The 26713-nt window shown below is 44.0% G+C and overlaps 1 protein-coding gene across 1 annotated transcript; it reads left to right on the top strand.

The window, feature by feature from the left end:
- Nucleotides 1-907: 907 nt before the first annotated feature.
- On the top strand, nucleotides 908-24719 carry LOC124001760 (succinate--CoA ligase [ADP/GDP-forming] subunit alpha, mitochondrial-like). Its single transcript, XM_046308796.1, has 9 exons — nucleotides 908-1064; nucleotides 3627-3727; nucleotides 5621-5737; nucleotides 5866-6078; nucleotides 6247-6304; nucleotides 7137-7220; nucleotides 8699-8850; nucleotides 16262-16450; nucleotides 24321-24719. Exons 1-9 carry the CDS (start codon nucleotides 1031-1033, stop codon nucleotides 24345-24347), a joined length of 975 nt encoding a protein of 324 aa, XP_046164752.1. The 5' UTR covers nucleotides 908-1030; the 3' UTR covers nucleotides 24348-24719.
- Nucleotides 24720-26713: the final 1994 nt, after the last annotated feature.

Below are 26713 nucleotides of genomic sequence, written 5' to 3' on the forward strand. Positions count from 1 at the left end.
TAATATCATGTTTCAGCATGAGAATGCACAGCCCCATGTCTCAAAGATCTGTACACAGTTCCTGGAAGCTGAAAAAAAATCCCCATTTCTTCCATGTCCTGTATACTCACCAGACATGTCACCAATTGAGCACGTTGGGGATGCTCTGGATCAACGTCTACGACAGCATTTTCCAGTTCCCGCCAATATCCAGCGACTTCGCGCAGCCATTGAAGAACAGTGGGACATTCCACAGACCACAATTAACAGCCTGATCAACTCTTAAGCGAAGGAGATGTTTTGCGCTGCATGAGGCAAATGGTGGTCACACCCGATACTGACTGGTTTTCTGATCCACGCCCCTACCTTTAAAAAAAAGATATCTGTGACCAACAGATACATTTCTGTATTCCCAGTCATGTTGGCCTTTGTAGCTCAGTTGGTAGAGCTTGGTGCTTGCTATGCCAGGAGTGTGGCTTTGATTCCCACCCATACTTAAAATGTATGCATGCATGACTGTAAGTCGCATTGGATAAAAGTGTCTGCTAATTGGCTTATATTATGTGAAATCCATAGATTACGGTCTACTGAATTCATTTCAATTGACTTATATGAACTGTAACTCAGTAAAAACGTAGAAATGGTTTCATGTTTCTTGAATATTTTTGTTCAGTGTAAGAATCACATTTCCATAGCAGATTTTACCCTTTGGGTTTTCTATGATGGGCATAACAGGCACTTTAGTGTTTGAGGCATGCAAGCCTCATCCGAGTTGTTGATGAAAGTTTGAACTCCACTTTCCAGAATTCTTTGCTGTTTTAAAGCCAACCTTGAATCTTTTGCCTGGAGAAATTTCCATCTCACTGGCTGTACTATTTTTGTCCGCGACTTAAATAATAGGTATAATAACAACATAGTGAAATTGGTATCTTGGTTGAACAAGTTCAAAAACGTTTGCAGTACGTTTTATTAGTTGGGCATATTTGTAGTCAGCCCTTTGCCTTTCACGTGTAGGTCCGTAGCCTCCCGTGTCATTGGTGAATGACCGAAGATGTCGAATAGTAGGTTGTTTGCCCGGCTGCTCTGTAAGTACAACAACATACGTGTTCTCCTCAAGTCTTTAAACTGTTTAGGTTCTGCTAAATGAAGTGCTTCACGGAGCACGTTTTGGACGGAATTTGGGGTTTCTTGCTCAAAGGGTAGCCATGGCAAGCAACGCAAGGGCCTCTATTACTGGCTAACTGTTTTAGCATGCTGATAGATAGCGCATCAATTTCCAGGCCACACAGTCCGAACTACTGAACTTTGACCGTGCTTGTCCTTTAGGCTTTATATTTAGCGTGTCAATTCTTTAAATGAGATTAGGGCATGTAGTTAGCTATACTATAACGTAACTGTCATGTAACGTTAGCTGGGCACTTGGTAAGCTAATGCTACCTAACGTTACTCCCCCATTGTATTGTAACGTTACAAACAGCTAGCGTTAGTAAAGCTTTCAATTTGTGATTTACTGGGCCGTACGCACTACCCTCAGTACTGTCATGCGGTCGGAGGCCGAGCAGTTGCCATACCAGGCAGTGATGCAACCCGTCAGGATGCTCTCAATGGTGCAGCTGTAGAACCTTTTGAGGATCTGAGGACCCATGCCAAATCCTTTCAGTCTCCTGAGGGGGAATAGGCTTTGTCGTGCCCTCTTCACGACTGTGTTGGTGTGCTTGGACCATGTTAGTTTGTTGATGTGGACACAAAGGAACTTGAAGCTCTAAACCCGCTCCACTATAGTCCCGCGATGTTAATGGTGGCCTGTTTGGCCGGCATTTTCCTATAGTCCACGATCAGCTCCTTTGTCTTGCTCACATTGAGGGAGAGGTTGTTGCCCTGGCACCACACAGCCAGGTCTCTGACCTCCTCCCTTATAGGCTGTCTCATCATTTTCAGTGATCAGGCCTACCACTGTTGTGTCGTCAGCAAACGTAATGATGGTGTTGGAGTTGTTTGGACATGCATTTGTGTGTGTGAACAGGGAGTACAGGAGGGGACTAGGCACACACCCCTGAGTGGCGCCAGTGTTGAGGATCAGTGTAGCAGATGTGTTGTGCCTACCCTTACCACCTGGGGGCGGTCCAGGATCCAGTTGCAGAGCGATGTGTTTAGTCCCAGGGTCCTTAGCTTAGTGATGAGCTTTGTGGGCACTATGGTGTTGAACACTGAGCTGGAGTCAATGAACAGCATTGTCACATAGGTGTTTCTTTTGTCCAGGTGGGAAAGGGAAGTGTTGAGTGCAATAGAGATTGCGTCATCTGTGGCTCTGATGGGGCGGTATGCAATTTGGAGTGGGTCTGGGAGGATGCTGTTGATGTGAGCCATGACCAGCCTTTCAAAGCACTTCATTGGCTACAGACGTGAGTGCTACAGGGCGGTAATAATTTAGGCAGGTTACCTTTGGTTCCTTGGGCACAGGGACTATGGTGGTCTGCTTGAAACGTGTAGGTATTACAGACTCGGTCGGGGAGAGGTTGAAAATGTTAGTGAAGACACTTGACAGTTGGTCCATGCATGCTTTGAGTACACGTCCTGGTAATCTGTCTGGCCCTGCGGCTTTGTGATTGTTGACCTGTTTAAAGGTCTTGCTCACATTGGCTAACGAGTGTGTTTCAACAGAGTCATCCATCACAGCTGGTGCTCTCATGTATGCTTCAGTGTTGTTTGCCTCGGCGTGAGCATAAAAGGCATGTAGCTCGTCTAGTAGGCTCGTGTCACTGGGCCACTCGCAGCTGGGTTTCCCTTTGTAGTCCGTAACAGTTTTCAAGACCTGCCACATCCGATGAGTGTCAGAGCCGGTGTAGTAGGATTCAATCTTAATCCTGTATTGACATTTTGTTGCCCTCTGTTCTAGCAAGCTTTCATTGCCAAATAGCAGATATATATATTTTTTTCTCAATTTTTCCAGAATCTCACACGTCTGTAGATTACACATTCATGGTAATTTGTTTCTTTCCCCTTATTTATAACCGGCCTTTTGTGAAATAATAATCTCACCATGACTGCCATACAGAACTGCACATACTAATGCCATTCATAGGCTTCTCTTGGTGGGTTGGAGCGTTGGGCCAGTAACCAAAAGGTTGCTGGATCGAGTCACGGAGCTGACAAGATAAAAAATCTTTCTTTCTGCCCCAGAGCAAGGTAGTTAACCCAGGCGCCGATGATGTCGATTAAGTCCCCCGCACCTCTCTGATTCAGGGGTTGGGTTAAATGCGGAGGACATGTTTCAGCTGAATCCATTCCGTTGTACAACTGACTAGGTGTCCCCCTTTCCCATCCTTCCAATTTCAATCATGAGGGAATAGGCAAAACTCGTTATCCAAGCGTAGTGGCCTACATAGTGTATGTGTGTTTTACTTCTAACAGTTGCTACTGTGTGCTGTAGGTTTTGGAACATAGCCGCTGGGCCTACCTTCAGGTCTGCTTTAATTGGATTTAAATTAGAGGAACATCATGTGACAACTCAGGCAACAACGCTGGACTACGTCTCCTAGATGGCAATCCTTCTCCCCTTTCCATCATGATGTGACTGACAATAGTGTTTTTTGGAAATCTCACCTGTGTGTGGTCTCACTTTCCTCTCCTTCTGTCTCCATTCGCAGTGCAGCAAAATGGGGTAAGGAACTGTTATACTGCTTCAAGGAAGCACCTCTACATTGACAAAGACACCAAGGTCATTTGCCAAGGCTTCACTGGGAAGCAGGTGTGTATGCTACACAACACCCAGCCGACACTGGCTGCTTTCTGCATTCAACTGGGTTGTATTCATTACGGCACTCAAAGGAAATCTTAACTTTTGCAACTGAAATGATTGAAAATGTGCGTTTCCTATAAGACAAGTCCAGGTAGTCCCTCCCTGTCTCAATCTGCTTTCATCCGTTTGGTGCCGAATTAACACAACCCTGATTGAGTTATTGTTTCACTGTCAACAGACATTGTTGAAGATATGCCTGTGCAGAGTCAAAGCAGCTCAATAATCTTCCCAAAACATTTATTGACAAAGTTGCCAGAGGAGCATGTAGGAATAGAGATTTAAAAATAACCAACTGTATCCACTAGCTAAGGATTTGACTTTGCGATGTTACATTGAGTTAAAAAAAATATTAAAGTAAAAAAATAAGCAGCAAACAGTAGCTAGCTATCTGCAACTGAGCACCTTATCCACAGACAACGAGTTGTCGTTAAATGACCCCATAATCTCATTCCACAATATTGCCTTGGATGAGGATGGAAGGTCTCTGTCAAAGTCAAAAGAAGAGTGTCGGCGTCATTGTCCCACAAGAGAGAACCTCTCTCCTCTTTCACCTTGTAGGTTAATGACCGTCCCCCTCCTCTCCAACAACTCTTCGACTTAACATAGTGTTATTAAATATAGTTCTTCTTAATGAACACTCATGCTAATTAGAAAGGGCTGAGCAATGACTCAAGTGTCGCTGCTGCACACCGACTTTCATCTATGGTTTGCTTATCAAGCCATATACTTCAAATTCATTGCCCTTTCATTAGTGGGTGATAGTTAGGACCGCCACCAACCGGGGGAAAGGGCAAAGTGAGCAGACGGTGCACGTTGCGTTTATAAATGAACAGAGGGAGTAAAAAAAGATGAGTCTGGAGAATGGAAAAAGTATTGAAATGAAAAGATATCTGCGTTGCTAGGGGAAAAAATTGCTGGCTCAGTCTTTCCTTTCTCTTTACTGCTGGTAATTATAGTTTTAACTTTAGGGTCATTGGTTTGGACGTGTCGTAGTTGGCCCTCGTAGCCGCTTATCTATAGCGTTTCTTAATAGCCTCTGTACTTATTAACTGAGAAGGCTGATGCAACTTGGCAGGTTGAATATTCATAATGTTATTATATTATTATATTACAACACATTATTGGACTCAATGACCCTGAAAAAGTGAAGGTGGGACTGTGAGTGATTTATTTTTTATTGATGACCTCAAGAAATACAGAGACAAGATGCCATTTGATTCTGGTCATTTAGTGTGCCTGGGTTGGATTTAAACTGATTGAATGTGATGCCAACCTAAGCCCCTTTCACTTACAGGTGAATCCTAACTTAGACTTAAGTTGAATGTTCTCTTAGTCATGCATTTAGGTCAATGGGATACTAAGTGACAGACACCGTAAAATACCATGTACCAAATCTCCTCTCGAAGATCCCCATTCACATAGTCATTGACTTACCTGCTGATGTACCTAGTCTTAATATGCTGGTCTGTGTGCCCACCCATGTCAGCTTGATTCCTATGCCCCCTCCCTCTGCGGGCACCGGACACCATTCTGCCCAGTTGATTAATGGTGGATGGCAGGCCTGTTCTTCTCATTCCCCACTACCTGGCTTTAATGATATCTCAAGGTTGGCGGATGGCGCCGCCAGTGACTGGGACAATTCCCCTCTCCATCCATCACACACTGTCAGCTGCTCCCTCCCTACCCTTTCCCCTTGGCCCTAACCCTTTGAACTGAAGGAACTTCACAATATTGCTTCCATCTTGCAGATCTGCAATCAAACATTGAAGCTGGCTAAGGTCAAGAGAAACGATTGGGACTTGCTGATTCTCTCTGACTCTTCCTCTTTCTCTCCCCCTCTAGGGGACGTTTCACAGTCAGCAGGCAATCGACTATGGCTCCCGGCTAGTCGGTGGCGTGTCCCCCGGCAAGGGGGGGAGGACGCACCTTGGCGTGCCTGTCTTCAACTCTGTCAAGGAGGTTAAATGTGTTCCACTATTTGTTTCCCTAAAAGTGAACTGGTTCTGAACTAACCTGCCTGGTTAAGAAATTAAATACATACATTGATGAATAGCAAGCCCTAAATTCACCATGTCCCACACCTCCAGGCGAGAGAGGGCACCGGGGCCGAGGCCACAGTGATCTACGTGCCCCCTCCGTTCGCGGGTGCTGCCATCATGGAGGCCATCGACGCTGGCATGCCCCTGGTGGTGTGCATCACAGAGGGCATCCCCCAGCAGGACATGGTCAAGGTCAAACACAAGCTGTTGCGCCAGAGCACCACGCGCCTCATCGGCCCCAACTGCCCCGGCGTTATTAATGTAAGAATATACACATATACACACTGGTATGTAGTATACACACAAACAAGCTGCTGCACCAGGGCGCTACCTGCCTCATTGGCTGCAACTGCTTTAGAGTGGTCAACGTAAGAGGCTAGAACACACACGCACTCTCTTGGTGTTAACTTTGAATTTCCTATTTTGCAGCCGGGAGAATGCAAGATCGGGATCATGCCGGGCCACATTCACAAGAAAGGGAGGATTGGTGAGATATTTTTGAATCATTTAATAAAATATGCTTTTACTTGGCAGCTGTGTCATAATGCTGACACACCAACATCTTGTTCTGTGATGGAAAGTTTACAGTAAGTTAGAGATCCTACAATACTTGATTCAGTCTCCAAAATTACATGCGTGCAGTTGAATTGTGAGAGGGAGAAAGGACCTCTGCCCATGTGGCTATCAATGATAGTCGCTCAGTGAGCATCCAAGCAGTATCTTTTCTTCACTGTAGCCCTGTAGGCAGAAGAAACAGCCATAGCAAATGTTTCTCCAGGTGCATTGGAGGCTGGTGGGAGGTGCTATAGGAGGATGGGCTCATTGTAATGTTTGTCTGGAATGGAATAAATGGAACGGTGTCAAAACATATGGAAACCACATGCTTGACTCTGTTCCTTTTGTTCCATTCCAGTCATTACAATGAACCTGTCCTCCTATAGCTCCTCCCACCAACATCTACTGGTGTAGTGACTGCTGGGGAGCTGCATCGCTGCACAGACATCCTACACCACTTGCTGCTCATTGCGAAGGCATACAGTGTCTGTGTCTCCAATGCTACCCTGCTCACAATAGTCCGTGGGGCTCCAGTCAAAAGTAGGGAAGATGGTGCAATTTGGGGTGCACCCATACAGTATGAATACAGGTCCTTTCCAATACTTACAAATGCATCCTTCTTCCTTACCTCTCAAGAAGAAGGAAGGATGCATGTTAAGAGAATTGGAACTTGTCCTCAGGCTCTCCTTATCTACTGACAGAAAAGGGAACTGTGTTGGTACCGGACACCAGTGTGAAATTAAGGTATTTTGTTTTTCTGTCAGGCATTGTCTCTAGATCGGGAACTCTCACATATGAAGCTGTTCACCAGACTTCACAAGTTGGCCTGGGACAGTCTCTCTGCATCGGTACGTGGGACTGAACGTTATGATATACACATACTGCAAATGTATAGACCAGGGACGAGCAACTTTGATGGGGGTGTGGGCCACTAAAACCTCTGAACTGATCATGAGGGGCCTCCGATTATGAGGGGCCTCGGTGGTTCTGTGTACCCACCCATGCAGTCAAAGCCGGCCCTAGCCTTTTTGAGAGCCCTAAGGAAAATTTCAAACAACACAATTTCAGTAACTGAAATTGTTTTCTCCCCTCTTGACGGCAGAGAGAAAAATCTGAAGTTTTAAGAGTCATTTCATGCAATTCTACACTTTGCCAGGGGGTGCAGAGATTTTTCCGCGGGCCTACAAAAAGGGCCGCCAGTTGCCCATCCCTGGTATAGACAAAATACAGTGCCTTCGGAAAGATTTCAGACCCCTTGACCTTTTCCACATTTTGTTACATTACAGCCTTATTCAAAAATGGATTAAATATATATTTTTCCCCCTCATCAATCTACACACAATACACCGTAATGAGACATTTACATAAGAATTCAGATCCTTTGTTACAGCACCTTTTGCTGCGTTTACAGCATTGAGTCTTCATGGGTGTGACGCTACAAACTTGGCACACCTGTATTTGGGGAGTTTCTCCCATTCTTCTCTGCAGATCCTCTCAAGCTCTGTCAGGTTGGATGGGGAGCGTTGCTATTTTCAGGTCTCCAGAGATTTTCGATCGGGTTCAAGTCAGCGCTCTGGCTGGGCCACTCAAGGACATTCGGAGACTTGTCCCGAAGCAACTACTGCATTGTATTTGCTGTGTGCTTAGGGTTGGTGTCCTGTTGGAAGGTGAACCTTCGCTCCAGTCTGAGGTCCTGACTCCAATACCTTGACTTTGTTGTCCGTAAACTATTTTTCCATATCTTTGGAAGTATGCTTTGGGTCGTTGTCCACCTGTTGTATTCGGCGCATGTGACTCATACAATTTGATGTATTATTTCTTGGATTGTGCATGTGTGCCGTTCAGAGGGTGAATTGGCAAGACAATATTTTTAAGTGCCTTTGAACGGGTTGTGGTAGTAAGTGCCAGGCACACCGGTTTGTCAAGAACTGCAGCACTGGTGGGTTTTTTATGCTCAACAGTTTCTCGTGTGCATCAAGAATGGCCCACCACCCAAAGGATAACCAGCCAACTTGACACAACTGTGGGACGCGTTGGAGTCAACATCGGAACGCTTTCGACGCCTTGTAGAGTCCATGCCCTGATGAGTTGATGCTGTTCTGAGGGCAAAAGGGGGTGCAACACAATTTTAAGAAAACGCTCCTAATCTTTTGTGCACTAAGTGTAGTTATTTTTACTGCAACCATAACACTTTCCAAGTCACATATAAAACCAATTAAACCTACAAAAATTATGATTACATGGTACTCTATGCCTTCGGTCAGGTCTGACATTCATCTTAAGGATATAAGCAGCTTAACAGTGATTTCTAATGGATTTTGTTCAGGCATTGGTGGGGACCCCTTCAATGGGACAGACTTCATTGACTGCCTGGAGGTATTCCTGCAGGACCCTAAGACGGAGGGCATCATCTTGATCGGAGAGATCGGAGGCAACGCCGAGGAAAACGCTGCCGATTACCTCAAACAGCACAACTCTGTAAGAGGAGAGACCCACACTGCTACCAGACTGTTAACACTTTGCCAATGATCCACCAGTACTTTTGTGAATCATCCAGACCCTTTTTGATTGAATGACGAGTGTAGTTCTGTCAGGTACTCCCTTTCATCTCTTTGATTCCGACGACCCCCTCGGGAAGTCCCACTCCGAGCCCCCTGGTCCAAAATGCGTGAGTGGGTGGGTGGACGGACATGTTTCACTATACTTGTGTGTGCTAAACTAATTTAAATACAGAGAAGTGAGGACATTTTGCCGGTCCTTTACTTGTAAAAAGGCAATTTTAAGGTTAGAGTTAGGGTTGGGTGTTAAGGAAAATAGGATTTTGAATGGGAGTCATTTGTTTGTCCCCAAAAGTCCTCAAGTATAGTAAGACATACTGTGTGTGTTTTCACCTGCTAATGGATCTTGGGATTCTGGACAGGCTGAGGGTGTGAGCTATAGTGCATGTTTTTATTTTTTATTTGTTTTATTTCACCTTTATTGAACCAGGTAGGCTAGTTGAGAACAAGTTCTCATTTACAATTGCGACCTGGCCAAGATAAAGCAAAGCAGCTCGACACATACAACAACAGAGTTACACATGGAGTAAAACAAACATTGTCAATAATACAGCAGAAAAAATAAGTCTATATACAATGTGAGCAGATGAGGTGAGATAAGGGAGGTAAAGGCAAAAGAAAAGGCGAAGTAAATACAATATAGCAAGTAAAACACAGGAATGGTGGAGTGGAAGAATTTGCAAGGTAGAGAGAAATAATGGGGTGCAAAGGAGCTAAATAAATAAATACAGTAGGAGGAGAGGTAGTTGTTTGGACTAAATTATAGATGGGCTATGTACAGGTGCAGTAATCTGTAAGATGCTCTGACAGCTGGAGCTTAAAGCTAGTGAGGGAGACAAGTGTTTCCAGTTTCAGAGATTTTTGTAGTTCGTTCCAGTCATTGGCAGCAGAGAACTGGAAGGAGAGGCAGCCAAAGGAAGAATTGGTTTTGGGGGTGACCAGAGAGAGATACCTGCTGGAGCGCGTGCTACAGGTGGGTGCTGCTATGGTGACCAGCGAGTTGACATAAGGGGGACTTTACCTAGCAGGGTCTTATAATAATAATAATAATAATATATGCCATTTAGCAGACGCTTTTATCCAAAGCGACTTACAGTCATGTGTGCATACATTCTACGTATGGGTCTTGTAGATGACCTGGAGCCAGTGGGTTTGGCGACGAGTATGTAGCTAGGGCCAGCCAACGAATCTCTTTGGGAATCTCAGACGACACGAAAGAGAGGTTGAACAGGCTAGTAATAGGGGGTGGCAACAATTTTGGCAGATCATTTTAGAAAGGGTACAGATTTTCTAGCCCGGCTGATTTGTAGGGGTCCAGATTTTGCAGCTCTTTCAGAACATCAGCTGACTGGATTTGGGAGAAGGAGAAATGGGGAAGGCTTGGGCGAGTTGCTGTGGGGGGTGCAGTGCTGTTGACCGGGGTAGGAGTAGCCAGGTGGAAAGCATGGCCAGCCGTAGAAAAATGCTTATTGAAATTCTCAATTATCGTGGATTTATTGGTGGTGACAGTGTTTCCCATCTTCAGTGCAGTGGGCAGCTGGGAGGAGGTGTTCTTATTATCCATGGACTTTACAGTGTCCCAGAACTTGTTTGTTTGTGTTGCAGGAAGCAAGTTTCTGCTTAAAAAAGCTATCCTTGGCTTTTCTAACTGCCTGTGTATATTGGTTTCTAGCTTCCCTGAAAAGTTGCATATCACGGGGGCTGTTCGATGCTAATGCAGAACGTCATAGGATGTTTTTGTGTTGGTTAAGGGCAGTCATGTCTGGAGAGAACCAAGGGCCATATCTGTTCCTGGTTCTAAATTTCTTGAATGGGGCATGCTTATTTAAGATGGTGATTAGAAAGGCCTGCTCGCTGAAGTGTTTCAGGGAGCGTTTTACAGTGATGAGTGGAGGTCGTTTGACCGCTGACCCATTACGGATGCAGGCAATGAGGCAGTGATCGTTGAGATCTTGGTTGAAGACAGCAGAGGTGTATTTAGAGGGCAAGTTGGTTAGGATGATATCTATGAGGGTGCCCATGTTTACGGCTTTGGGGTGGTACCCGGTAGGTTCATTGATCATTTGTGTAAGATTGAGGGCATCAAGCTTAGATTGTAGGATGGCTGGGGTGTTAAGCATGTTTCAGTTCACATATGGTGTCCAGAGCACAGCTGAGGGCAGAGGGTGGTCTATAGCAGGCGGCAACAGTGAGAGACTTGTTTTTAGAGAGGTGGATTTTTAAAAGTAGAAGTTCAAATTCTTTGTGTACTGACCTGGATAGTAGGACAGAACTTTGCAGGCTATCTTTGCAGTAGATTGCAACACTGCCCCGTTTGGCCGTTCTATCTTGTCTGAAAATGTTGTAGTTAGGGATGAAGATTTCAGAATTTTTGGTGGTCTTCCTAAGCCAGGATTCAGACACGGCTAGAACATCTGGGTTGGCAGAGTATGCTAAAGCAATGAATAAAACACACTTAGGGCGGAGGCTTCTAATGTTAACATGCATGAAACCAAGGCTATTACGGTTACAGAAGTCATCAAAAGAGAGTGCCTGGGGAATAGGAGTGGAGTGTTTACTTCCAGTTAGGAAGTTAACTGAATGTACTTCCAGTTAGGGTTCATGGTGCAGAATACAGCACACACCTTTGATTGACACACTCGTTCCAGGCAGGTGTGGGAGAGACTGATCTTTGGAGCATGGATGGTGAATTATGCCAGGCTTGAAAAGTGGAAAAGTTATGCAAGGCTTGAAAAGTGCCTTTCAGCAACAGTTATTGCCAAGTGTGTGTTTTACCCTCTAGATTTGTCAAGACACAGAATTTTGATTGAGAAAATACGTGTGTGTGTGTCTGTCTGTCAGGTGTTCAGCAGCTGAAAATTTTAATTTGATGTGCTTTCAGCTGCCCTAATGCATGTAAATCTCTCACAACTCTTTGGCTGAGGCCAAAATGACTCCATATTTCATAATAGCGTACATCTTTTGACCAGAGCCCTTTGGGCCCATGTCAAAAGTTGTACGCAACATGGGGCTTAGGGTGCCATTTGGGACGCAACCACTCTCTCTCCCTTCCTCATGTACAAACCGGGTCAACCAATCATCCAAAGTGTTGACAACCAGAGACCAATGGCTAGTGACACCAACATGCATGAAAAGCCCATTTGAAAGTGGCGGGTAGTTCTCTGAAAGTTGAGTGTGTGTGTGCCGAGCATTGAACACCAGAGGCAGCAGCAAAGCCTGAAATTGTTTTATCTGAGTTGCTGTTCTGTCAACGTTGAGAAACGGAAACACTGAATGCAAAGCCAGACCCAAAATTATGTTCCTCTCTTTAGTTTGACTCAGAACAATTCCATGCTTCAGACATGTTATTTTCTAGGGTTGCAAAATGTCAGTAGCTTTCCCAGAATTTCCAGGTTTTTCAGAAAACTATAATGTTATAACTAACTAAGTAAACTATCTATTTGCCTAATACATTATATCTAGCTCAGGGCTCCATCTATGCATTTGGTTTGCTAGCTAAGTGGCTAGATGGCAAGCGGAAGATTCTTGGTTACAGCGACAGTCAATCCCCTTATGGATCAAGATCCATGTTGCCTATGTTTTTTTTTGTCCATAAAAAATACATCAATTTATTTATTTAGAAATGGCATCCCACTGTGTGCACTTCCAGTAATACCATATGACTGTATGGAAATCTGGATACCGCCCAACCCTAACACAAATATTAACTGTATTGAATTTCTGTATCTACAACAGGCACACACATACATTTATTTGACACTAATTCGTCATAAGATCAGCTAGGCATATTTTCAGACACTTAAGGGAATCGTGCATGAATTGTACAATACAATGACACTGTAGGGAATAGGGTGCCATTTGGGACTCAAAGTAGAATATAATATCACATTGGTATGCCCTTACCAGTAGCTAGACATTGGTATGCCATAGCTAGATATTTCAAAATGATCTCTTTCTCCACAGACTTATAGATCAGTCGGTGTAGCACTTGTGAGGCACAGCTGAGCATAAATGTAAAGAATGATCTTTTTTTATTTTACTGCTGTCATGGTTCTTTTTAAGACAGTTGGGGGGGGGGGGTCAAATCATGACGTCCGTGATCTTCAGATCGGAAAGTCAGAATTCAGGCATCTTTCTAGAGCTCTGAGTTGGATCACTGTTCAAAACCATTCTTGAAAGCATGGAAGTCTGAGATTTCAGATTTCCCAGTTGTTTTGAACACCGCATTAGTCTCAGCTGAGGGAGGGAGAAATCAGCGGAGGGTCCTCCTCTCAAGATCCCCGCTCTCTCTCCTTCCTGTCCTCCGGGTTAGACTAATCAGAAAGGGGACACCAGCTTCCACCTGATGGTAAAACTCAAATCGCAATGCATCTGCCTCATGCACAAATTCATGTTGTTCCTATGACCAGAGAAAGTGAAAATATTCCTCTATTAAAACAGACTAATAAAAATGTAGGGCTATTGATAGACTTGGCTACTCATTCATTGCAGCGCGAGTGGAAGTAGGGAGAAGTGCGTGTTATGTTTTGTAATGGTATTGAATAGAGTGTTGACAGTGCTGAATAACTTAACATAAATTCACTCATAATAACAACTGCTCTTCGCTGTATTCTTTGATAGTCTCCCTCTGGTCATTGTTTTAAAAGTTATGAAATCTCACGTAGGCTAGTATCAAACTTTGCTGTGGCCGTAGGCACGATGATTTGAAACAAATTAAATGGTTAAAAATAGAAACACTTTGCCTACCCGATGCCTAAGGCTTCTGAATGAAGTGCACCTACAACCAACAGCGCAAGAAATAAAAGCACGCCTCTATTGGCCTTTCTACAGAAAAGTTTGGTGATCGACTAGAAATACCTTGAAGATTGCGATCGACCGTTTGGTGACCACTTGTACGCGATTTAAGTCTAGGGGATGAAGATCAAATTGTCGAGCTTGAGTCAAATCGGTCTTTATTAAAAGTGTTACACTTGACATAAAATATGCTTAACAAAAAATGTGATGTATAAAAATAGACAACTAATTTACAAAAGAGGGGCTTTGAAAGGGAGATCTTTACACCAAAAAGTTGCTCTGATGTTTTTAATTTCCCAGAGCTAAAATTAGTACACACTTTAGAGGTCATTAGCCTACATAGAAAAACTATTCCTCTAACTCTGTGTGCTGCTTGCCAACCTGGTCTGTTTTAGTATACTGAATAAAAATATAAAGTCAACATGTTAAGTTTTGGTCCCATGTTTCATGAGCTGAATTAGAGATACCGTGATGAGATCCCGAGGCCCATTGTCGTGCCATTCATCTGCCGCCATCACCTCATGTTTCAGCATAATGCACAGCCCCATGTCGCAAGGATCAATTTCTGGTAGCTGAAAATGTCCCATTTCTTCCATGGCCTGCATACTCTCTAGACATGTTACCCATTGAGCCCGTTTGGGATGCTCTGGATCGACGTGTAACAGCCTGATCAACTCTATGCAAAGGAAATGTGTTGCACTGCATGAGGCATCTGTGACCAACCGATGCAGATCTGTTTTCCCAGTCATGTGAAATCCATAGATTATGGCCTAATTCATTTGAATTGACTGATTTCCTTATAAATGAACTGAAACGACCTACTCCTTCTCTTTAGTTCCATTATTAAAGTAATAGATCTCTAAGGTTAACAATGTAGGACAAAGGCGGTGGGAACTTTCAAAATGCTATTTCGACTTCTCTTATTATGCTCCGACTTCTCTGAGGGAAGATGAAGATTAATTGACTAATTACAGCCTAACTTGTTCAGGTAGGTTTTAAAAGTTGATTCACACAGGGGGTGGTTTGTTTGTCAAAGCTGTGAATTCATTAGGATGGGACAAGCGAGAGCCTGAACTGGAGTGTTTAGGGCCTAGCTAGGAAGAACAGCATTGGGCCTGCATTCATGAAGTGTCTGAGTAGGAGTGCTGATCCAGGATCAGTTTTGCCTTGTTGACCATAATGAATAAGATTGTATGGACAGGGATGCTTTGTGAATAGAGATTCTAAAACAGACGTGGCCATCCCTCCTCCTGGAGAGCTACTGGGTGTTCAGGCTTTTGCTACAGCCGTACTTCAGCTAGTCAAGGCCTTGAAAAGCAGCTAAGTAGGAGAATCGGGTATGGAACTAAAGCCTGCAGGAAGGTCAGTCTTTAGGAAAAGGCATGGCCACCCTCGTTCTGACCCATTTAGAGGAAAAAATGTTGGGCCACCTTACAAGAGGAAACATTCACCTCGACTAATTAGTATCCTCCCGGTACCCCCCCTTGATTGCAGTCATATTCCCCCATTTAATGAACATTTTGCTTTCAGAGCCATGAGCCTTGTTAATACTGTACATTGTTAGTCAGGTTTTTAAAAACATTTATTTTTAACAAATTCATTTTCTTGGCCCGAGTGACGAGCAGATTGGCTGCTCCGCTTAAACAATTATGCAGTGTCTTCAAGCATGTTGAAATGAATAGCGGTCGTCGGTCAGTGGTCTTGCTGTACATGCCTGCCAGTTTCAGTAGGGTTCCATTTAGAAAGCATGCGCTGAAATGGTAGCAGGGAAGTAAAGACTTAAGCAGGAGGACCACCTTTCCTGGCTTGTCGGCCAGTTTGTTCTACACGCCGTGTTAACTCTCATCTGAAGGAGAGGGTATGAGGGAGAAAAAGATGGAAGGAGAGCCTTATCACAAGGCAAGTACTTGAGGAGTGTCTGAAGAGAGGCCTGGCTTGTGTTCATTTGGCCAAAAAAATACTGAAATGGGTGGCTACTACAGTACCTGGTCGAATAGGAAACGCACATTTTCGCTACCCAATTCGAAAAGTTTTCCTAAGCATGCCCTAATGAACAAGCCTGTCTTTCATCTCCTATACGATGTTATTCCTGAGTGTGAAATATTAGCTCGCTCTCCCTTCCCGCCAAGCGCTGGAAGACTGTCTCAACTGTTGAATTTAGCCTCCATCAGGACGAGCTGAGCGGACAGGGCCAGAGCTAATCGGTGTCCGCGTGACTAATAACCTGCTTCTGTGAGAATGAGATCATGTGAAATGGCAGGGAGGGGTGTGGAGGGTTTGTATCTGCCCATGCAATTAAATGGTCTCATTGACTCTTTCACACACATCTGGACAGAGCATGTAATAGAGTATTGGCATGAATGTGAATATAACATTTACTGTCCTTTTATTTTAATAATAAAATAAGATTGTTCTAGGAATACCCATTTGAGGGTCTGTTAATAGGAAGACCATGTATTTTGTTTTGGAATGTCTATTCTGTTATTTGTCTGAGAACACAAGTATGACTGAGGCTGTCTCCTTCTCAACCCCCCCAGGGAAAGAATGCCAAGCCCGTGGTGTCTTTCATCGCCGGGCTCACCGCCCCGCCAGGCCGTAGGATGGGTCACGCCGGTGCCATCATCGCAGGGGGCAAGGGTGGAGCCAAAGAGAAGATTGCCGCCCTACAGCAGGCGGGCGTTGTGGTCAGCATGTCCCCGGCTCAACTGGGCAGCACCATGTTCAAGGTGAGATTAGAGAGATGTATTAAAGAGCTAATCTATCTTTACCATGACTCGAGCCCTCTAGCCAACTCTATGGGTGAGACCCGTAGCGATACATAAATGTCATTCAGTGCCGCGACGGACTACCATTCTCCCATAGCTGGGGAGGACAGCAAAAGGGTTACTTTGGTCGCTTTAGTCCCACATCCCAACTTTTCCTCTTCCCTCAAATATACTAAAAACAATCTCGACTAGGGTTGCAAAGAATTTCTGGAAATTCTTCATGAAATATTCCATGGGACGTTAAGCCTGGGAATTTGGGGGATTTTGCTTAAATTCATCAAAACCGTTAGCTTGTAACAACTTTTTAATTGTGTGATACAAAAGGCAGTTATGGGTCTTGTGGCATATTTAGTTTACTGTCCCCAAGTCAATGGAATTCCAAACATCTGCATGCACAGTGCATTTTTCCATCACATGTGCAGTGCATCACATGTACAGCTGATTCTCAAGATCTTGCACTAATGAGATGCTATTGAGCAAAAAGAGGGATAAGAGCGTCGCTCTGGATAAGAGCGTCTGCTAAATGACTTAAATGTAATGTAAATGTAAAAGTCCCTCTACATCCATTTGAGGTGAAAATGATGAATCAGACACCTTATCAATAGCAACAGCTTATGGTCCTCCTGGAGTCAGAAGTTTTTATTTGACTCATTGGAGGAACATAGTCAGAGAAATGTTGATGAATGTCTTACACGAGCTGTGTATGCAACTGGTTCACCTCTGATGCTCACAGGCAATGTGTATTGGAAGAGATTTCTGAATCTTCTTTGCCCAGCATACACCCCTCCAACCAGAGACATGCTTTATCTACTCATTTGCTGGAGTTCAACAGAGTTCAAGTGAAGGTCAAGCAATTCATAGAGAAAGCAGACTGTATTGCAATCATCTCTGATGGGTGGTCGAATGTCCGTGGGTAAGGAATAATTAACCACATCTCCACCCCTTAACCAGTATTCTACAAGAGCACAGGCACAAGGGACAACATAAACACTGGTCTCTACATTGCCAATGAGCTGAAGGCAGTCATCAATGAGATTGGACCACGGAATGTATTTGCACTGGTGACAGACAATGCTGTGAACATGAAGGCTACTCGGTCTAAAGTGGAGGAGTCCTACCCTCACATCACACCCATTTGCTGTGCTGCTCATTCTTTGAATCTGCTCCTCAAGGACATCGTGGCACTGAAAACAATGGATACACTCTACAAGAGAGCCAAGGAAATGGTTAGGTTTATAGCAGCAATCTACCTCACCAAGCAAAGTGAGAAGAATAAGAGCACCGCATTGAAGCTGCCCAGCAACACCCGTTGGGGTGGTGTTGTCATCATGTTTGTCATGTTTGTCATGTTTGTCAATCTCCTGGAGGGCAAGGCAGGGTAGCCTAGTGGTTAGAGCGTTGGACAAGTAACCGGAAGGCTGCAAGTTCAAATCCCCAAGCTGACAAGGTACAGATCTGTCGTTCTGCCCCTGAACAGGAAGTTAACCCACTGTTCCTAGGCCGTCATTGAAAATAAGAATTTGTTCTTAACTGACTTGCCTAGTTAAATAAAGGTAAAATAAAAATATCTCCAAGAAATGGCCATATCACAGTCTGCCAATATGGACAGCCCCATCAAGAGGATCCTCCTGGATGATGTATTTGGGAGAGAGCAGAAAGCAGCCTGAAACCTATAGCAGTAGCCATTGCATGGATTGAGGGAGACAATGCCATCCTATCTGATGTTCAGACTCTGCTTGCAGATGGAAGAAGAGAAATCCATACTGCCCACTTCACTGTTGCTCCAAGCAGAGGAAACTGCAGTTCTGAAATACATCAAAAAGCGTGAAGATTTCTGCCTAAAGCCCATACACTTCGCAGCGTACATATTGGATTCCAAGTATGCTGGTAAGAGCATCCTGTCTGGTGCAGAGATCAACAAGGCCTATGGTGTCATCACTACCGTGTCTCGCCACCTTGGCCTGGATGAGGACACGGTTCTTGGCAGTCTGGCGAAGTACGCTTCCAAGCAAGGTCTTTGGGATGGAGGTTTAATAATATCTCATCAGTCACCTGGTGGAAGGGACTTAATGGTTCTGAGGCTCTTTCCCGTTTTGCCTCAATCATCCTCCAAATCCCACCAACATCAGCCGCCTCAGAGCGCAACTGGTCCTTGTTTGGGAACACACACAACAAAGCATGCAACAGGCTGACCAATACAATGGTTGAATAATTGGTGGCCATCCGGGAAAATTAGAGGCTTTTTGAGCCTGACAACGAGCCATCCTCCACAAGGTTGGAAAGTGACAGTGAAGATGACACCTCAGTCTGATGTTCAGAGGAGGTCCAGGGAGAAGACACGGAAGCCCGAGAGGAAGACAACCAAAGCTTTAGTTTCTAGACTAATTTTAGAGATGTATGTTGAAAACATTTTTGGGAGATGCGATGGATAAGTGGGGATCATTCAATATTTATTTCGTTAGTTTCCTGAACTCATTTAATTAAAGTTCAATTCATAACTAAATAATTTTTTATTTCAATTGTTTTAATCATTTGCAATGATGTCTACTCATAAGGTAAAAGGTCTCCATGTGATATGGTGTGTGTATATACACTGCTCAAACACATCCTAGATCTGAATGAATTAAATATTCTTATTAAATACGTTTTTCTTTACATAGTTGAATGTGCTGACAACAAAATCACACAAATTATCAATGGAAATCAAATTTATCAACTCACGGAGGTCTGGATTTGGAGTCACACTCAAAATTAAAGTGGAAAACCACACTACAGGCTGATCCAACTTTGATGTAATGTCCTTAAAACAAGTCTAAATGAGGCTCAGTAGTGTGTGTGGCATCCACCTGTCTGTATGACCTCCCTACAACGCCTGGGCATGCTCCTGATGAGGTGGCGGATGGTCTCCTGATGGATCTCCTCCCAGACCTGGACTAAAACATCCACCAAATCCTGGACAGTCTGTGGTGCAACATGGCGTTGGTGGATGGAGCGAGACATGATGTCCCAGATGTGCTCAATTGGATTCAGGTCTGGGGAACGGGCGGGCCAGTCCATAGCATCAATGCCTTCCTCTTACAGGAACTGCTGACACACTCCAGCCACATGGGGTCTAGCATTGTCTTGCATTAGGAGAACCCAGGGCCAACCGCACATGCATATGGTCTCACAAGGGGTCTGAGGATCTCCTCTCTGTACCTAATGGCAGTCCGGCTACCACTGGCGAGCACATGGAGGGCTGTGCGGCCCCCCAAAAATGCCACCCCACATCATGACTGACCCACCGCCAAACCGGTCATGCTGGAGGATGTTGCAGGCAGCAGAACGTTCTCCACGGCGTCTCCAGACTCTGTCACGTCTGTCACATGTGCTCAGTGTGAACCTGCTTTCATCTGTGAAGAGCACAAGGCGCCAGTGGCGAATGTGCCAATCTTAGTGTTCTCTGGCAAATGCCAAACGTCCTGCACGGTGTTGGGCTGTAAGCACAACCCCCACCTGTGGATGTCAGGCCCTCATACCTCCCTCATGGAGTCTGTTTCTGGCCGTTTGAGCAGACACATGCACATTTCTGGCCTGCTAGAGGTCATTTTGCAGGGCTCTCGCAGTGCTCCTCCTGCTCCTCCTTGCACAAAGGCGGAGGTAGCGGTCCTGCTGCTGGGTTGTTGCCCTCCTACACGTCTCCTGATGTACTGGCTTGTCTCCTGGTAGCGCCTCCATGCTCTGGACACTACGCTGACAGACACAGCAAACCTTCTTGCCACAGCTCGCATTGATGTGCCATCCTGGATGAGCTGCACTACCTGAGCCACTTGTGTGGGTTGTAGACTCCGTCTCATGCTACCACGAGTGAAAGCACCGCCAGCATTCAAAAGTGACCAAAACATCAGCCAGGAAGCATAGGAACTGAGAATTGGTCTGTGGTCACCACCTGCAGAACCACTCCTTTATTGGGGGTGTCTTGCTAATTGCCTATAATTTCCACCTGTTGTCTATTCCATTTGCACAACAGCATGTGAAATGTATTGTCAATCAGTGTTGCTTCCTAAGTGGACAGTTTGATTTCACAGAAGTGTGATTGACTTGGAGTTACATTGTGTTGTTTAAGTGTTCCCTTTATTTTTTTGAGCAGTGTATATCAAATGCAAAAAAAAACATCTACATTTAAATGGTATTCAAGTTAATTTGCATATATTCCATGTTAATTCCTACAAAGTTTCCTCTGAATATTCCCCAAAATGTGCAACCCTAATCTCGACATAGAAAAGTAGAAAAAAACCCAATGAACTTACAGTAACCTTTGTTGTTTTCAGTCTTTGGGTTCGTTAACAAGTAAGGTTGTGGGACTTGTGGATTGAACTTTTTTAATACGTAAATAAACAAAAGGCACCGGTGAGGGGGAATTAATAACCATGGCTGTTGATGCCGGGGCGGGCAACTCTTCTACGCTGCTGCTGCTGCCTATATTTCAATTTATCACCAGAGGAAGCCGGTTTTAACAAGACGTATAAAAAGTTCAAGCTTGTATTTACACCCATTCATCTTATTCTTTCATTACGAGCGAGCGCAGGGTGGCAAACCCAAACACCCAGTTATTGATTTGCGCGGCGGTGGCACTGTTTTAGTTTTAATTCATAATCATTGCGCGTAATGTTGAACTATTTCCCGGCCTGTTAATTTCCCAGCCATTTTGTGTTCATACATCTCTGTTAATCTCATTGGCGCTGCTGTAATCGGTGTAATAATACACACGACACAACAGAGCAAACAAACAAAGTAGTGCCCGATGGGGGTAATTAATTTGGTTTGGTTTAACATGCTCAGCTCTCAGTACAGTACAAGGCCCAACTCTCTAGTGTTTTTGTTTGTGCTTGTCGGTGAAGTTCTCCTTGTGTCCACACCTCAAATCAAATCAAATTGTATTTGTCACATACACATGGTTAGCAGATGTTAATGCGAGTGTAGCGAAATGCTTGTGCTTCTAGTTCCGACAATGCAGTGATAACCAACAAGTAATCTAACTAACAATTCCAAAACTACTGTCTTATACACAGTGTAAGGGGATAAAGAATATGTACATAAGGATATATGAATGAGTGATGGTACAGGGCGGCATACAGTAGATGGTATCGAGTACAGTATATACATATGAGATGAGTATGTAGACAAAGTAAACAAAGTGGCATAGTTAAAGTGGCTAGTGATACATGTATTACATAAGGATGCAGTCGATGATATAGAGTACAGTATATACGTATGCATATGAGATGAATAATGTAGGGTAAGTAACATTATATAAGGTAGCATTGTTTAAAGTGGCTAGTGATATATTTACATCATTTCCCATCAATTCCCATTATTAAAGTGGCTGGAGTTGGGTCAGTGTCAATGACAGTGTGTTGGCAGCAGCCACTCAATGTTAGTGGTGGCTGTTTAACAGTCTGATGGCCTTGAGATAGAAGCTGTTTTTCAGTCTCTTGGTCCCAGCTTTGATGCACCTGTACTGACCTCGCCTTCTGGATGATAGCGGGGTGAACAGGCAGTGGCTCGGGTGGTTGATGTCCTTGATGATCTTTATGGCCTTCCTGTAACATCGGATTCAAGTATTTGTTTTCTTTCAAATACTGTAAATGCTCTAGATTAAACTTGCATGTCACCGATAGAATAGTCCCAAATGTGCAAACTCCACCCACCTAGCATTCAAGGCAGACTGTGTCAAGCCCACATAAACCTCCAGTCACCCATGTGTGCTGCTTGCTCCGTTTTTCACTCTTTCTCATGGCCTCCCTTGACAAAATGTCCCTGTTGCACACCAGCACACTTCATCACTCCCTCTCTCCTTCCTCCTGCCCTCATCTCTCTTCATCTTGCTCCACCTCTCCCCTTCTTTCGGTATAGAGCACCTTTGACGATCACAAGGACGATCACATCTCTTTCTCTCTCCTGTTCCTCTTACTCTACATCTTTCGTTTACAGGCTGTATCACAACCGGCTGTGATTGGGAGTCCAATAGGGTGGCGCACAATTGGCCCAGCGTCATATTGTAAATAAGAATTAGTTCTTAACTGACTTTCCTCGTTAAATAAAGGATCAATATAAAAATTAACAATAAAGTAGTTTCCCCTCTGCTTAAGTACATATCTCAAGCAAGCACTATTTCTCCTTGTCCTCTGTCCTTGCCCTCTTCAAATCAAATTGTCACATGCTTCGTAAACAACCAGTGTAGACAAACATTGAAACGCTTACTTACAGGTCCTTCCCAACATGCATTAATATATATATATTTTAGAAAATAATAACGAGGAATAAATACAGAATGAGTAATGATACTTATTTTCCACCATAATTTGCAAATAAATTCATAAAAAATCCTACAATGTGATTTTTCAGGATTTTTTTTCTCATTTTGTCTGTCATAGTTGAAGTGTACCTATGATGAACATTACATGTCCCACTTAAAAAGATGAGGCAACTTGCACAATTGGTGGCTGACTAAATACTTTTTTTGCCCCACTGTATGTACATATAGGTACGGATGAATTGACTAGGCAACAGGATAGGTAATAAACAATAGCAGATTATGTGATGCGTCAACAGCATTTAGTGCAAAAAGGGTCAATACAGGTAGCCCGGGTAGCTATTGGTAAACTATTTAGTCTAATGGCTTAGGGGTAGAAGCTGGTCAGGGTCCTATTAGTTCCAGACCTGGCGCATCGGTACTGCTTGCTGTGCGGTAGCAGAGAGAATAGTCTCGATCATTCTCCCTCTGGACTATGAGTGGACCTTGTGCCACCTTCCACCCTTCTCCCTCCTTCCATCCATCAGTGCCTGAAGCCTCGTGGCCACCATGTCAGCACTCCCGTCAGGAGCCCTAACACAGCCCCGCTCATCCCCCGGTCTCTTTCTCCTTCCCCCTCTTCTCTCTCTTTCACAGGAAGTCAAGGGACCGGCCTTGATCGGCGCATACAGATACACTTAATCCGCCCCGCGTGAGACTGAAGGGCGTCTTCCCTTAACACTCCTGAGTGTTACATTAGATAACACGCGCACAGCCCGCCAAGTTGCTCTAGTACTCTGTCAAAGTTGAGGCGTTGAGCTGAAGTAGACATTTTCAACCACTTGGTGGCAGTAGACATTCAGGTATTTTGGAAGTAAGGCATTTTCCAATGGGCAACATAATGCATGTGTGTTGCAGTCCTGATAAATGACATTTGCAAAAAGGAAGCTTTTTCCTCTGGCATGGGGGAATTCTAGGATGGGAAGGAGAGTATTTGTTTTATCGTCCTTCCTCTGCTGATATTTAATAAACGGCGACATCCCGTCTAATGTTCTCCGTCCTTTTGGTTATGTGCTTTTACGTCTTATTTTCACTGTCGTATAATATGACTATGGATCTTGATGCTTTGGTGTGAATATACATGTTTTCTGTGTATGGACAACTCAACACTGAACATGAGCCTTGCATAGCCTTATTCGGTTTGCAAGGTATTTATCTTTGCATCCAAAATAACGATTTTGAATGTTATTTGTCTAGATCTCCTTCATTAATCCCTGATGAGAGAGAGAGATTGTCCACATCTCAAATTGCACCCATAGTGCCCAACTTTTGACCCGAGTCCTATGTAGGGAATGGGGGTGCCATTTGGGACGAAGTTATACCTTCCCCCACCTCCCCAGGAAGAAGTGCCTTGTCAGGGTCTACTAGCATCCCCTCCAATCCCCCACCCCGTGTAGCTTCCAGATGTAAACAAACTGTGAATCCACATGAATAAATAATTATTTCCTCTCCTTCCCCCCGTTTCCCCTCCTGTTTGTTCTGTCCCTCTCTCCGCAGGAGTTTGAGAAGAGGAAGATGTTGTAAACGGGGAAAGGCCCCCCCCCCATCTTCCCGACCGAAGCCCCTACTACCATACACACTCACTATGCAGTGTTTTTAAGATGTTTTTGATTTCAGCTATGAATTCATACCATTACACACGAGTAAATATATCAGTATATCTTGATGTCTTTTAAATATGTGATACCATGTCTTTTAGAGGATAGTTATTGGCATCTGTTATGGTAGCTTCTGATGTGTTTAGTTTGACAACAGAGGAATGCCAAGGTAACCCGAGGTGATCTGGTTCCTGTGTTGTCTTTCTACTACTACACTCTCCTACTGTAACCAAGTATTCCATCAAAATGTCTGTTCTCACTGGCTGTACACCTGAATAAGTAAATATCTCAAACACGGTTTTGGTTGTGGGCTCATTTTTATGTTTGTCTCGTTCTCTTTTGCACGCACAAACAGGTTAGCATGACGGTGTTGAAGCGTTATCACACTGGTATTATTGGATGCATATGACGTGTGGTTCTGCTAAGTTTTACAGTGTAATAGCATTAAAAACAATATCTGAAAATGGTATGTAATACTAGACTTTATTTGGAAGATGTTTTTCTTTAGTTCCAATTTGAAAAGGTTGCCACTGAACTAAATTCATCCAATCACACTCCCCCGTCATGCAGTGTCACTCCCTGGCGAGGCCAGTTAGGAGGCAGGATATACAATCCAGGGATTTGATTTGCTATAATCGAGCTGACATGTCACCCATTAAGGGATTTGCATGTGCACACATTTTCTCTTCGCCTCATTGGAAGAGGTGGTGTGTAGGAGGCCTTTTATTGGTCCTACAGTATAATTGCATTGCTTCATACAGTTTTTACATTTGTCATTATGTAATATCAGACAAATGCTAATTCCTTCTCAATTCACACTTCATAACTCCTCTTGAAGCTGTGGTTTAAGGGATTAATACTAAGGTTGTGTTAATGGAAGCAGCCCAATTGTGATATTTTGTCCCCCCACTAACTGGTCTTTTGACTAATCAGATCATCTCTGAAAAGATCTGATATGATTGGTTAAAAGTTTAATCAGTGGAGGGGTTTATTGGCTTGTTTGTCAGTGCAGGTGACAACCAACCTACAAATCCCCTTGCATCATAACTACTAATTATTATTCGAAGATCAGACAGTCGGTCACCATTTACTCACAATATAGGACCAAACAGTTGTATGGTACTGAGCTGGCCTAGTTAAGCATTCACCATAGTAGCATAGTGTGAATCAGGCATTACATTTTGATCATCACAGCCTCAGTCAATTGGCCCACTTGTAGGTTACATTCAATGAATTCATTGTTTACCTTGTCCAGGCTAGTAGAGAGCACACAGTGCCTTCAGAAAGTATTCCTACCTCTTGACTTATTCTACAATTTGTGTTACAGCCTGAATTTAAAATGGATTCAATCATTTTACTTTCACCCATCTATATACAATATCCCATAATGACAGAGTGAAATCCCATTTTTAGAAACTTTAGCAAATGTATTGGATGTTAATCCAAATGTATTGGATGTTAAAGAAATATCTCATTTACATAAGTATTCCCACCCCTCTGCTATGACACTTCAGATTGAGCTCCGGTGCAACCAATTGATCATCCTTAAGATGTCACTACAACTTGATTGGCCTGTGTCCAATTCAGCCCAAACCCATTGCATGTGTTGCAGTCACATGAGAAGGAAAGCTAATGAAGAGGACTGTAGCTATATTGGGAAGATGCTCTCAAAATGTTGGCACCTGGAGAATACATGTTTCGGAGGTGGGCAGGATGATTATGAGATGGAGTTTACGTCGGGATATGGGTTGCGAGTGAAGTCTGGAGAAGAGTAATATTGGGACAGGGACACAGAAAGGTGGAATGGGGGGAGAAGAGAATGAGGAAAGCAGAGGTTGAATTTGAGAAAGATGGCAAGAAACATGGAGTTAGGGTGTCGAAGCAGATTGGTGTTGAGTGCAAACCGAGTGAGCCGTGTGCCAGACCAGGCTCTGGAGGTGAAATTGAAGTGAAGGGGTGTGAGTTAAGTGAGGAGGAAGGTGTGGTGAAGAGCTGGGAATCCGAGCTTGGCGTCAATAGACATGATAAAGAAGAATCTGGTCCCGTAGGAGTGACACTTGAGAGAAAGTGGATCCTTTTTTTGGCTGATCCGTTTATGGTTTCAGGGTGGGTGAGAAAGGAGTTGGGTGCGCATGAGTCTGTGAAGGTAACCTGTAGTGGACTTGTGATGTTTGTGTTTCTTCTGACCAGAGGGAGAAGGGTACTCCGTGTCACGCAACTTGGGTCAAGATCCGTTTCTTGCTTTGCTCTTAGGAAGAGGGCACCATTGAACGGTGTGTTTTCTGGGGTAGT

The sequence above is a fragment of the Oncorhynchus gorbuscha genome, linkage group LG17 (genome assembly GCF_021184085.1).
Source record: "Oncorhynchus gorbuscha isolate QuinsamMale2020 ecotype Even-year linkage group LG17, OgorEven_v1.0, whole genome shotgun sequence".
NCBI classification, from domain to species: domain Eukaryota; kingdom Metazoa; phylum Chordata; class Actinopteri; order Salmoniformes; family Salmonidae; genus Oncorhynchus; species Oncorhynchus gorbuscha.